Here is a 15000-nt window from a genome sequence, read left to right on the forward strand (position 1 = left end):
GGTGGGTCGGTGCTGAGGGAGCGCCGCACTGTGGGAGGGTTGGTGCTGAGGGAGCGCCGCACTGCGGGAGGGTCGGTGCTGAGGGAGCGCCGCACTGCGGGCGGGTCGGTGCTGAGGGAGCGCCGCACTGCGGGCGGGTCGGTGCCCAGGGAGCGCCGCACTGCGGGCGGGTCGGTGCCCAGGGAGTGCCGCACTGCGGGCGGGGGAGAGAGGAGTTGGGAGGAAACTGAGTTCGTAAAGAAAGGTTGAGATTTGTAAAACAGAAGTGTGGGCGATTGGGGAAACGGGTCTGGGCAAGCAAGCGGATGGGTTAGCTTAGATGGGCGTTTTGGTTGAGATGGACCAGTTTGGGCCGAAGGGCCCTCCGTGCTGTCGATGGATAGATTCTAGAAATAGGACATGGTGGCAGCGGGGGTGAGATTTGTCGAATCCTGCCCAGCGAGCGTGGGGATGGGAAATTTGGGAATAAGTGGTCCCCCGGTACCAACGCGGGAGGGGGGGGTGTTTTGTGGAACTCTTGCCCCCTTAGCAAAACAGGGTTTACCTGTCTCGGGGGCAGGGGCAGCGGGATGGGGGTACCAAATCTCTTTTGTGGGGGGGGGGGGGGGGCGGTGGGCATGGAATTCCCAGTGGTTTTCCAAGGATAAAAGTTCCCCCCACCCCTCTCCCTTCATTTTAATCTCTGTTCCCCATCTTGAGAATCCCAACGATGGGCTGAATGGCCTTGCAAGGTAGCTGGGGCAAGGAATGGCCCGTGCGCAGGCGCGTTGCCGGGAATGGTGGGGGGCCGGCAACGACACAGGCGCCAAATACCTCCGCCTGGCATTCAACGTGGTGGAACTGCGCAGGCGCGTCGCCGGGTGGCGGGGCGAGCAGCCGGCAGCTGCGCAGGCGCCCGAACGATCCGCTTTGCCTCACGTGTGCAGGCGCGGGGACGGCAGCCGGCAATGGCGCAGGCGCTTAACCGCTCTGCCTGGCCTCAAGCGCAGCGGCAGTGCGCAGGCGCGTTGCCGGGTGGGGAAATGAGGGGGGGGGGGGGGGGAAGAGAGCAGTCGGCGACTCGCTCCGCCCACAAGGCGAGCACGTCTGGGAGCAATGCGCAGGCGCGTCAGCAGGCGGCCGCCCATTGCCAGTAATGGCGCCCCCCGGGGTTAGTCACAAGTGTCGCACTGCGCAGCCGCGCCGGCCGCCATTTTGCGCAGTTTCGCCAGGACCGGGAGGGCAGAGACTTCCGGTGGGCGTGGCTTAGTGGGAGGCCCAAGATGGCGGCTGGGATGTACCTGGAGCATTATCTGGACAGTGAGTATGAGGAGGATTAAACTGTGAATAAATCATCACAATACAATATAACCTCACTAAACTGTGATTATATTTAATAATTCACCTTATAAACCATCACAATATAATATAACCTCACTAAACTGTGATTATATTTAATAATTCACCTTATAAACCATCACAATACAATATAACCTCACTAAACTGTGATTATATTTAATATTCACCTTATAAACCATCACAATACAATATAACCTCACTAAACTGTGATTATATTTAATAATTCACCTTATAAACCATCACAATACAATATAACCTCACTAAACTGTGATTATATTTAATAATTCACCTTATAAACCATCACAATACAATATAACCTCACTAAACTGTGATTATATTTAATAATTCACCTTATAAACCATCACAATACAATATAACCTCACTAAACTGTGATTATATTTAATAATTCACCTTATAAACCATCACAATACAATATAACCTCACTAAACTGTGATTATATTTAATAATTCACCTTATAAACCATCACAATATAATATAACCTCACTAAACTGTGATTATATTTAATAATTCACCTTATAAACCATCACAATACAATATAACCTCACTAAACTGTGATTATATTTAATATTCACCTTATAAACCATCAACAATATAATATAACCTCACTAAACTGTGATTTATATTTAATTAATTCACCTTATAAACCATCACAATACAATAAACCTCACTGGTAAAACCGTGATTATATTTAATAATTCACCTTATAAACCATCACAATACAATATAACCTCACTAAACCGTGATTATATTTAATAATTCACCTTATAAACCATCACAATATAATATAACCTCACTAAACTGTGATTATATTTAATAATTCACCTTATAAACCATCACAATATAATATAACCTCACTAAACTGTGATTATATTTAATAATTCACCTTATAAACCATCACAATATAATATAACCTCACTAAACCGTGATTATATTTAATAATTCACCTTATAAACCATCACAATATAATATAACCTCACTAAACCGTGATTATATTTAATAATTCACCTTATAAACCATCTCAATATAATATAACCTCACTAAACTGTGATTATATTTAATAATTCACCTTATAAACCATCACAATATAATATAACCTCACTAAACTGTGATTATATTTAATAATTCACCTTATAAACCATCACAATACAATATAACCTCACTAAACTGTGATTATATTTAATAATTCACCTTATAAACCATCACAATATAATATAACCTCACTAAACTGTGATTATATTTAATAATTCACCTTATAAACCATCACAATATAATATAACCTCACTAAACTGTGATTATATTTAATAATTCACCTTATAAACCATCACAATATAATATAACCTCACTAAACTGTGATTATATTTAATAATTCACCTTATAAACCATCACAATACAATATAACCTCACTAAACTGTGATTATATTTAATAATTCACCTTATAAACCATCACAATACAATATAACCTCACTAAACTGTGATTATATTTAATAATTCACCTTATAAACCATCACAATATAATATAACCTCACTAAACTGTGATTATATTTAATAATTCACCTTATAAACCATCACAATACAATATAACCTCACTAAACCGTGATTATATTTAATAATTCACCTTATAAACCATCACAATATAATATAACCTCACTAAACTGTGATTATATTTAATAATTCACCTTATAAACCATCACAATATAATATAACCTCACTAAACTGTGATTATATTTAATAATTCACCTTATAAACCATCACAATATAATATAACCTCACTAAACCGTGATTATATTTAATAATTCACCTTATAAACCATCACAATATAATATAACCTCACTAAACCGTGATTATATTTAATAATTCACCTTATAAACCATCACAATATAATATAACCTCACTAAACCGTGATTATATTTAATAATTCACCTTATAAACCATCACAATACAATATAACCTCACTAAACTGTGATTATATTTAATAATTCACCTTATAAACCATCACAATATAATATAACCTCACTAAACTGTGATTATATTTAATAATTCACCTTATAAACCATCACAATACAATATAACCTCACTAAACCGTGATTATATTTAATAATTCACCTTATAAACCATCACAATATAATATAACCTCACTAAACTGTGATTATATTTAATAATTCACCTTATAAACCATCACAATATAATATAACCTCACTAAACTGTGATTATATTTAATAATTCACCTTATAAACCATCACAATATAATATAACCTCACTAAACCGTGATTATATTTAATAATTCACCTTATAAACCATCACAATATAATATAACCTCACTAAACCGTGATTATATTTAATAATTCACCTTATAAACCATCACAATATAATATAACCTCACTAAACCGTGATTATATTTAATAATTCACCTTATAAACCATCACAATATAATATAACCTCACTAAACTGTGATTATATTTAATAATTCACCTTATAAACCATCACAATACAATATAACCTCACTAAACCGTGATTATATTTAATAATTCACCTTATAAACCATCACAATATAATATAACCTCACTAAACCGTGATTATATTTAATAATTCACCTTATAAACCATCACAATATAATATAACCTCACTAAACCGTGATTATATTTAATAATTCACCTTATAAACCATCACAATATAATATAACCTCACTAAACTGTGATTATATTTAATAATTCACCTTATAAACCATCACAATACAATATAACCTCACTAAACCGTGATTATATTTAATAATTCACCTTATAAACCATCACAATATAATATAACCTCACTAAACTGTGATTATATTTAATAATTCACCTTATAAACCATCACAATACAATATAACCTCACTAAACTGTGATTATATTTAATAATTCACCTTATAAAACCATCACAATATAATATAACCTCACTAAACTGTGATTATATTTAATAATTCACCTTATAAACCATCACAATATAATATAACCTCACTAAACCGTGATTATATTTAATAATTCACCTTATAAACCATCACAATACAATATAACCTCACTAAACCGTGATTATATTTAATAATTCACCTTATAAACCATCACAATATAATATAACCTCACTAAACCGTGATTATATTTAATAATTCACCTTATAAACCATCACAATACAATATAACCTCACTAAACCGTGATTATATTTAATAATTCACCTTATAAACCATCACAATATAATATAACCTCACTAAACTGTGATTATATTTAATAATTCACCTTATAAACCATCACAAGTATAATATAACCTCACTAAACTGTGATTATATTAATAATTCACCTTATAAACCATCACAATATAATATAACCTCACTAAACTGTGATTATATTTAATAATTCACCTTATAAACCATCACAATATAATATAACCTCACTAAACTGTGATTATATTTAATAATTCACCTTATAAACCATCACAATATAATATAACCTCACTAAACCGTGATTATATTAAATAATTCACCTTATAAACCATCACAATATAATATAACCTCACTAAACTGTGATTATATTTAATAATTCACCCTTATAAACCATCACAATATAATATAACCTCACTAAACTGTGATTATATTTAATAATTCACCTTATAAACCACACAATATAATATAACCTCACTAAACTGTGATTAATTTATAATTCACCTTATAAACCATCACAATATAATATAACCTCACTAAACCGTGATTATATTTAATAATTTCACCTTATAAACCATCACAATACAATATAACCTCACTAAACTGTGATTATATTTAATAATCACCTTATAAACCATCACAATATAATATAACCTCACTAAACTGTGATTATATTTAATAATTCACCTTATAAACCATCACAATATAATATAACCTCACTAAACTGTGATTATATTTAATAATTCACCTTATAAACCATCACAATATAATATAACCTCACTAAACCGTGATTATATTTAATAATTCACCTTATAAACCATCACAATACAATATAACCTCACTAAACTGTGATTATATTTAATAATTCACCTTATAACCATCTCAATACAATATAACCTCACTAAACCGTGATTATATTTAATAATTCACCTTATAAACCATCACAATATAATATAACCTCACTAAACCGTGATTATATTTAATAATTCACCTTATAAACCATCACAATATAATATAACCTCACTAAACCGTGATTATATTTAATAATTCACCTTATAAAACCATCACAATATAATATAACCTCACTAAACTGTGATTATATTTAATAATTCACCTTATAAACCATCACAATATAATATAACCTCACTAAACCGTGATTATATTTAATAATTCACCTTATAAACCATCACAATATAATATAACCTCACTAAACTGTGATTATATTTAATAATTCACCTTATAAACCATCACAATATAATATAACCTCACTAAACTGTGATTATATTTAATAATTCACCTTATAAACCATCACAATATAATATAACCTCACTAAACCGTGATTATATTTAATAATTCACCTTATAAACCATCACAATATAATATAACCTCACTAAACCGTGATTATATTTAATAATTCACCTTATAAACCATCACAATATAATATAACCTCACTAAACCGTGATTATATTTAATAATTCACCTTATAAATCATCACAATATAATATAACCTCACTAAACCGTGATTATATTTAATAATTCACCTTATAAACCATCACAATATAATATAACCTCACTAAACCGTGATTATATTTAATAATTCACCTTATAAACCATCACAATATAATATAACCTCACTAAACCGTGATTATATTTAATAATTCACCTTATAAACCATCACAATATAATATAACCTCACTAAACCGTGATTATATTTAATAATTCACCTTATAAACCATCACAATATAATATAACCTCACTAAACCGTGATTATATTTAATAATTCACCTTATAAACCATCACAATATAATATAACCTCACTAAACCGTGATTATATTTAATAATTCACCTTATAAACCATCACAATATAATATAACCTCACTAAACCGTGATTATATTTAATAATTCACCTTATAAACCATCACAATATAATATAACCTCACTAAACCGTGATTATATTTAATAATTCACCTTATAAACCATCACAATATAATATAACCTCACTAAACCGTGATTATATTTAATAACTCACCTTATAAACCATCACAATATAATATAACCTCACTAAACCGTGATTATATTTAATAATTCACCTTATAAACCATCACAATATAATATAACCTCACTAAATTGTGATTATATTTAATAATTCACCTTATAAACCATCTCAATATAATATAACCTCACTAAACTGTGATTATATTTAATAATTCACCTTATAAACCATCACAATATAATATAACCTCACTAAACCGTGATTATATTTAATAAATTGTGGTCGGTGCAGACTCGATGGGCCGAATGGCCTCCTTCTGCACTGTAGGGTTTCTATGTTTCATTTCTAATTCACCTTATAAACCATCACAATATAATATAACCTCACTAAACTGTGATTATATTTAATAATTCACCTTATAAACCATCACAATATAATATAACCTCACTAAACTGTGATTATATTTAATAATTCACCTTATAAACCATCACAATATAATATAACCTCACTAAATTGTGATTATATTTAATAATTCACCTTATAAACCATCTCAATATAATATAACCTCACTAAACTGTGATTATATTTAATAATTCACCTTATAAACCATCACAATATAATATAACCTCACTAAACTGATTATATTTAATAAATCACCTTATAAACCATCACAATATAATATAACCTCACTAAACCGTGATTATGTTCAATAATTCACCTTATAAACCATCACAATATAATATAACCTCACTAAACTGTGATTATATAGGACAGTACAGCACAGGCCCTTCGGCCCACGATGTTGTGCCGAGCTTTATCTGAAACCAAGATCAAGCTATCCCACTCCCTATCATCCTGGTGTGCTCCATGTGCCTATCCAATAACCGCTTAAATGTTCCTAAAGTGTCTGACTCCACTATCACTGCAGGCAGTCCATTCCACACCCCAACCACCCTCTGCGTAAAGAACCTACCTCTGATATCCTTCCTGTATCTCCCACCACGAACCCTATAGTTATGCCCCCTTGTAATAGCTCCATCCACCTGAGGAAATAGTCTTTGAACGTTCACTCTATCTATCCCCTTCATCATTTTATAAACCTCTATTAAGTCTCCCCTCAGCCTCCTCCGCTCCAGAGAGAACAGCCCTAGCTCCCTCAACCTTTCCTCATAAGACCTACCCTCCAAACCAGGCAGCATCCTGGTAAATCTCCTCTGCACTCTTTCCAGCGCTTCCACATCCTTTTTATAGTGAGGTGACCAGAACTGCACACAATATTCCAAATGTGGTCTCACCAAGGTCCTGTACGGTTGCAGCATAACCCCGTGGCTCTTAAACTCCAACCCCCTGTTAATAAAAGCTAACACACTATAGGCCTTCTTCACAGCTCTATCCACTTGAGTGGCAACCTTCAGAGATCTGTGGATATGGACCCCAAGATCTCTCTGTTCCTCCACAGTCTTCAGAACCCTACCTTTGACCCTGTAATCCACATTTAAATTAGTCCTACCAAAATGAATCACCTCACATTTATCAGGGTTAAACTCCATTTGCCATTTAAACTGTGATTATATTTAATAAATCACCTTATAAACCATCCTAAAATAATATAACCTCACTAAACTGTGATTATATTTAATACAATGTACAGCAGTTAGCACTTACAGGGCAGTGTGGTGGGGATAATAGTGGGAATATGTAGGCTGGTGGATTGGCTATGCTAAATTGCCCCTTAGTGTCCAACGATGTGTAGGTTAGGTGGATTGGCCATGCTAAATTGCCCCTTAGTGTCCAAAGATGTGCAGGTTAGGTGGATTGGCCATGCTAAATTGTCCCCTTAGTGTCCAAAGATGTGCAGGTTAGGTGGATTGGCCATGCTAAATTGCCCCTTAGTGTCCAAAGATGTGCAGGTTAGGTGGATTGGCCATGCTAAATTGTCCCCTTAGTGTCCAAAGATGTGCGGGTTAGGTGGATTGGCCATGCTAAATTGTCCCTTAGTGTCCAAAGATGTGCAGGTTAGGTGGATTGGCCATGTTAAATTGCCTCTTAGTGTCTAGAGAAGTGCAGCTTAGGTGGATTGGCCATGCTAAATTGCCCCTTAGTGTCCAAAGATGTGTAGGTTAGGTGGATTGGCCATGTTAAATTGCCTCTTAGTGTCTAGAGAAGTGCAGCTTAGGTGGATTGGCCATGCTAAATTGCCCCTTAGTGTCCAAAGATGTGCAGGTTAGGTGGATTGGCCATGTTAAATTGCCTCTTAGTGTCTAGAGAAGTGCAGCTTAGGTGGATTGGCCATGCTAAATTGTCCCTTAGTGTCCAAAGATGTGCAGGTTAGGTGGATTGGCCATGTTAAATTGCCTCTTAGTGTCTGGAGAAGTGCAGCTTAGGTGGATTGGCCATGCTAAATTGCCCCTTAGTGTCCAAAGATGTGCGGGTTAGGTGGATTGGCCATGCTAAATTGCCCCTTAGTGTCCAAAGATGTGCAGGTTAGGTGGATTGGCCATGCTAAATTGTCCCCTTAGTGTCCAAAGATGTGTGGGTTAGGTGGATTGGCCATGCTAAATTGTCCCTTAGTGTCCAAAGATGTGCAGGTTAGGTGGATTGGACATGCTAAATTGTCCCTTAGTGTCCAAAGATGTGCAGGTTAGGTGGATTGGCCATGTTAAATTGCCTCTTAGTGTCTAGAGAAGTGCAGCTTAGGTGGATTGGCCATGCTAAATTGCCCCTTAGTGTCCAAAGATGTGTAGGTTCGGTGGATTGGCCATGCTAAATTGCCCCCTAGTGTCATCTTTGGAGATTCACAAGAATGATCCCTGGAATGAAGAGCTTGTCTTATGAGGAATGGTTGAGTACTCGTTGGAGTTTAGAAGGATGAGGGAAGATCTTATTGAAACTTACCGGGTACTGTGAGGCCTGGATAAAATGGACGTGGAGAGGATGTTTCCACTAGTAGGAAAAGCTAGAACCAGAGGGCACAACCTCAGGCTAAAGGGTCAATCCCTTAAAACAGAGTTGAGGAGGAATTTCTTCAGCCAGAGAGTGGTGAATCTGTGGAACTCTTTGCCACAGAGGGCTGTGGAGGCCAGGTCATTGAGTGTCTTTAAGACAGAGATAGATAGGTTCTTGATTAATAAGGGGATCAGGGGTTGTGGGGAAAAGGCAGGAGAATGGCAGGAGTCCAAAGATGTGCGGGTTAGGTTGATTGGCCAGATTAAAAATTGCCCCTTAGAGTCCTGAGATGCGTAGGTTAGAGGGATTAGCAGGTAAATATGTGGGGGTAGGGCCTGGGTGGGATTGTGGTCGGTGCAGACTCGATGGGCCGAATGGCCTCCTTCTGCACTGTAGGGTTTCTATGATTTCTATGATTTAATATGGCCAATCCACCTAACCTGCACATCTTTAGACACACAATGATTTCCCAAGTAGTTTGCCCTTCATAGCGAGAGGATTTGAGTATCGGGATAGGGATGTTTTGTTGCAATTGTACAGGGCGTTGGTGAGGCCTCACCTGGAGTATTGTGTGCAGTTTTGGTCTCCGTATCTGAGGAAGGATGTCCTTGCTATAGAGGGAGCGCAGCAAAGGTTTACCAGGCTGATTCCTGGGATGGCAGGTCTGTCATACGAGGAGAGACTAAGTCGGTTTGGATTATATTCACTGGAGTTTAGGAGAGTGAGAGGGGATCTCGTAGAAACTTATAAAATTCTAACAGGGTTAGACAGGGTAGATTCAGAAAGAATGTTCCCGATGGTGGGGGGAGTCCAGAACTGGGGGGTCTTAGTTTGAGGATAAGGGAGAAACCTTTTAGGACTGAGGTGAGGAGATATTTCTTCACCCAGAGAATGTACGACACGGAGATTGGCCTTTTGGCCCAAGCCGAACCAAAATGCCCATCGAAACTAACCCCACTTGCCTGCATTTGACCCATATCCCTCTACCCATGCATCTGTCCAAATGCCTTCGACATGTTGTCAGCGTCGCTGCCTCAACCACTTCCTCCGGCAACTCATCCCACACACGTCCTTCTGTGCGAAACAAAGAGTTCATAAGATAGGAGCAGAATGAAGCCATTCGGCCCATCGAGTACGCTCCGCCATTCGATCATGGCTGGGCGGCTTGGACAGGTTGGGCCAAAGGGCCTGTTTCGGTGCTGTAAACCTCAATGACTGTATACGCTCCTCATCCCCACTTTCCTGCCTTCTCCCCATCACCCTTCAACCCCATTCCCAATTAACAATCTCTCCAACTCCTCCTTAAATGTACTCACTGTCCCAGCATCCACCGTGTTTTGGGGTAGCGAATTCCACAGATTCACAACCCTTTGGGAGAAGTAGTTTCTCCTCCAACTCTGTTTTAAATTTGCGACCCCTTATCCTGAGCCGATGACCTCTCGTCCCAGAATGCCCCACAAGAGGAAGCATCCGCTCCCCGTCCACTTTATCCATACCGTTTATCATCTTGTATCCCTCATTTGATCTCCCCCTTCATTCTTCTCAATTCCAGAGAGTATCGGCCTAAACTGTTCAATCTCTCTTCATACGACAAACCCCTCGTCTCTGGAATCAATCTAGTGAACCTCCTCTCAACTGCGTCCAATGCCACTGCATCTTTCACCAACTGAGGAGACCAAAACTGTGCATAATACTCCAGGTGCGGCCTCGCCAATGTTCTGTAGTTGCCCCTCAGGTTAATTTATTAATTAATGGATTAATTAGTCCAAAGGGGTGGATTGGCCATGCTAAATTGCCCCTTAGTGTCCAAAAATGTGTAGGTTAGGTGGATTGGCCATGCTAAATTGTCCCTTAGTGTCCAAAGATGTGCCGGTTAGATGGATTGGCCATGCTAAATTGCCCCTTAGTGTCCAAAGATGTGTAGGTTAGGTGGATTGGCCATGCTAAATTGTCCCTTAGTGTCCAAAGGTGTGCAGGTTAGGTGGGTTGGCCATGCTAAATTGTCCCTTAGTGTCCAAAGATGTGTAGGTTAGGTGGGTTGGCCATGCTAAATTGTCCCTTAGTGTCCAAAGATGTGTAGGTTGGGTGGATTGGCCATGCTAAATTGCCCCTTAGTGTCCAAAAATGTGTAGGTTAGGTGGATTGGCCAGCTAAATTGTCCCTTAGTGTCCAAAGATGTGTAGGTTAGGTGGATTGGCCATGCTAAATTGCCCCTTGGTGTCCAAAGATGTGCAGGTTAGGTGGATTGGCCATGCTAAGTTTTCCCTTAGTGTCCAAAGATGTGTAGGTTGGGTGGATTGGCCATGCTAAATTGCCCCTTGGTATCCAAAGCTGTGTAGGTTAGGTGGATTGGCCATGCTAAATTGTCCCTTCGTGTCCAAAGATGTGCAGGTTAGGTGGATTGGCCATGCTAAGTTTTCCCTTAGTGTCCAAAGATGTGTAGGTTAGGTGGATTGGCCAGGCTAAATTGTCTCTTAGTGTCCAAAGGTGTGCAGGTTCGGTGGATTGGCCATGCTAAATTGCCCATTGGTGTCCAAAGATGTGTAGGTTAGGTGGATTGGCCATGCTAAATTGCCCCTTGGTGTCCAAAGATGTGCAGGTTGGGTGTATTGGCCATGCTAAATTGCCCCTTCGTGTCCAAAGATGTGCAGGTTAGGTGGATTGGCCATGCTAAATTGTCCCTTAGTGTCCAAAGGTGTGCAGGTTAGATGGATTGGCCGTGCTAAATGCCCCCTTAGGGAGAGATTATTGTCGTGAGGATGGTGACATCCTTGTGAATCTCTTCTGCACTCTCCAGTTTAATAACATCTTTCCTCTTGCGAGGCGACTAAAACTGAACACAACACTCTCGGTGCGGCCCCGCCAACGTCCTGTACAACTGCAACATAACTTTTATACTCAATGTCCTGATTTATGAAGGCCTGCATGCCAAAAGCCTTCTTCACTGGCAAATGTGTAGAATTCACTACCACAGAAAGTAGTTGATGCCAAAACCTTGTCAAGAAGAAATTAGATATAGCTCTTGGGGATAGAGGGGGGAATCAGGATATTGAAGCTCAGCCGAGAATTCATAATGAATGTCAGAGCAGGCTCGACGGGCCAAATTTTTAAAAATTCCTTTGTGGGACACGTGCGTCGCCGGCTGGGCCAACATTTATTGCCCATCCCTAGTTGCCCCTTGAGAAGTTGGCGGCGAGCCGCCATCTTGAATCGCTGCAGTCCACCTGCTGTGGGTTGACCCATTCGGGACCCGTCAGGGAGGGAACTCCAGGATTTCGGCCCCCAGCCACCGCGAAGGAACGGCCGATGTGTTTCCAAGTCGGGAGGGCGAGGGGCTCGGAGGGGGGAACCTGCAGGTGGTGGTGTTCCCCATGTGTCTGCTGCCCTTGTCCTTCAAGCTCATTCTCTCTCCCACCTTCTTCCGTCGGGGGAAAAAGATACAGAGGTCACGTACCGACCGACTCAAGAACAGCTTCTTCCCTGCTGCTGCCGTCAAGACTTTTGAATGGACCTACCTCGCATTAAGCTGATCTTTCTCTACACCCCTAGCTGTGACTGTAACACTACATTCTGCACCCTCTCCTTTCCTTCTCTACGAACGGTATGCTTTGTCTGTATAGCGCGCAAGAAACAATACTTTTCACTGTATCCCAGTACATGTGACAACAATAAATCAAATCAAATCTAGATGGAAGTGGTTGTGGGTTTGGAAGGTGTTAGAACATAGAAAGCCACAGCACAAACAGGCCCTTCGGCCCACAAGTTGCGCTGATCATATCCCTACCTCTAGGCCTATCTATAGCCCTCAATCCCATTAAATCCCATGTACTCATCCAGAAGTCTCTTAAAAGACCCCAACGAGTTTGCCTCCACCACCACCGACGTCAGCCGATTCCACTCACCCACCACCCTCTGAGTGAAAAACTTACCCCTGACATCTCCTCTGTACCTACCCCCCAGCACCTTAAACCTGTGTCCTCTCGTAGCAACCATTTCAGCCCTTGGAAATAGCCTCTGAGAGTCTACCCTATCCAGACCTCTCAACATCTTGTAAACCTCTATCAGGTCACCTCTCATCCTTCGTCTCTCCAGGGAGAAGAGACCAAGCTCCCTCAACCTATCCTCATAAGGCATGCCCCCCAATCCAGGCAACATCCTTGTAAATCTCCTCTGCACCCTTTCAATGGCTTCAACATCTTTCCTGTAATGAGGTGACCAGAACTGCGCGCAGTACTCCAAGTGGGGTCCAACCAGGGTCCTATAAAGCTGCAGCATTATCTCCCGACTCCTAAACTCAATCCCTCGATTAATGAAGGCCAGTACGCCGTACGCCTTCTTGACCGCATCCTCCACCTGCGAGGCCGATTTAAGAGTCCTATGGACCCGGACCCCAAGGTCCTTCTGATCCTCTACACTGCTAAGAATGGTACCCTTCATATTATACTGCTGCTTCATCCCATTGGATCTGCCAAAATGGATCACTACACACTTATCCGGGTTGAAGTCCATCTGCCACTTCTCCGCCCAGTCTTGCATTCTATCTATGTCTCGCTGCAACTTCTGACATCCCTCCAAACTATCCACAAGTTTGTAGATGTTTGTAGATGTGGTGCCAATCTAGCGGGGTTGCTTTGTCCTGGATGGTGTCGAGCTTTCCCGAGTGTTGTCGGGAGCCGCACTCATCCAGGCAAGTGGAGAGTGTCCCATCACACTCCTCGCTTGTGTCCTTGTAGATGGTGGACAGGCTTTGGGGAGGTGGGAGCCAGGAGGTGAGTTACTCTCCGCAGGATTCCCAGCCTCTGACCTGCTCTGGTAGCCACTGTGTTCATGTGATTCGATTTGATTTATTATTGTCACATGTACTGGGATGCAGTGAAAAGTATTGTTTCTTGCGCACTATACAGACAGAGCATACCGTTCATAGAGAAGGAAAGGAGAGGGTGCAGAATGTAGTGTTACAGTCACAGCTCGGGGTGCAGAGAATGATCAGCTGAATGCGAGGTAGGTCCATTCAAAAGTCTGACGGCAGCAGCAGGGAAGAAGCTGTTCTTGAGTCGGTCGGTACGTGACCTCAGACTTTTGTATCTTTTCCCCGACGGAAGAAGGTGGAAGAGAGAATGTCCGGGGTGCGTGGGGGGGGGGGGGGTCCTTGATTATGCCGGCTGCTTTTCCCCCCGAGGCAGCGGGGAAGTGTAGACGGAGTCAATGGATGGGAGGCTGGTTTGCGTGATGGGACTGGGCTACATTCACACGACCTTTTGTAGTTCCTTGCGGTCTTGGGCAGAGCAGGAGCCCCCAGACCAAGCTGTGATACAACCCAGAAAGGATGCTTTCTATGGTGCATCTGTAAAAGTTGGTGAGAGTCGTAGCGGACATGCCGAATTTCCTTCGTCTCCTGAGAAAGTAGAGGCGTTGGTGGGACTTTCTTAACTATAGTGTCGGCGTGGGGGGGACCAGGACAGGTTGTTGGTGATCTGGACACCTAGAAACTTGATGCTCTCGATCGACCCTTTCTATT

General features: G+C 40.3%; 1 protein-coding gene across 1 annotated transcript in view; it reads left to right on the forward strand.

Moving 5' to 3' along the window:
* The first annotated feature begins 1223 nt into the window (after positions 1 to 1223).
* Positions 1224 to 15000, forward strand: part of LOC144490529 (inhibitor of growth protein 4-like) — a 28283-nt gene continuing 14506 nt past the window's right edge. The window contains exon 1 of the mRNA XM_078208259.1: positions 1224 to 1299. Within this exon, the coding sequence (XP_078064385.1) occupies positions 1263 to 1299 (37 nt within the window). The 5' untranslated portion in view covers positions 1224 to 1262. The remainder of the gene's footprint in view (positions 1300 to 15000) is intronic.

Source organism: Mustelus asterias, unplaced genomic scaffold, assembly GCF_964213995.1.
Source record: "Mustelus asterias unplaced genomic scaffold, sMusAst1.hap1.1 HAP1_SCAFFOLD_3400, whole genome shotgun sequence".
NCBI classification, from domain to species: domain Eukaryota; kingdom Metazoa; phylum Chordata; class Chondrichthyes; order Carcharhiniformes; family Triakidae; genus Mustelus; species Mustelus asterias.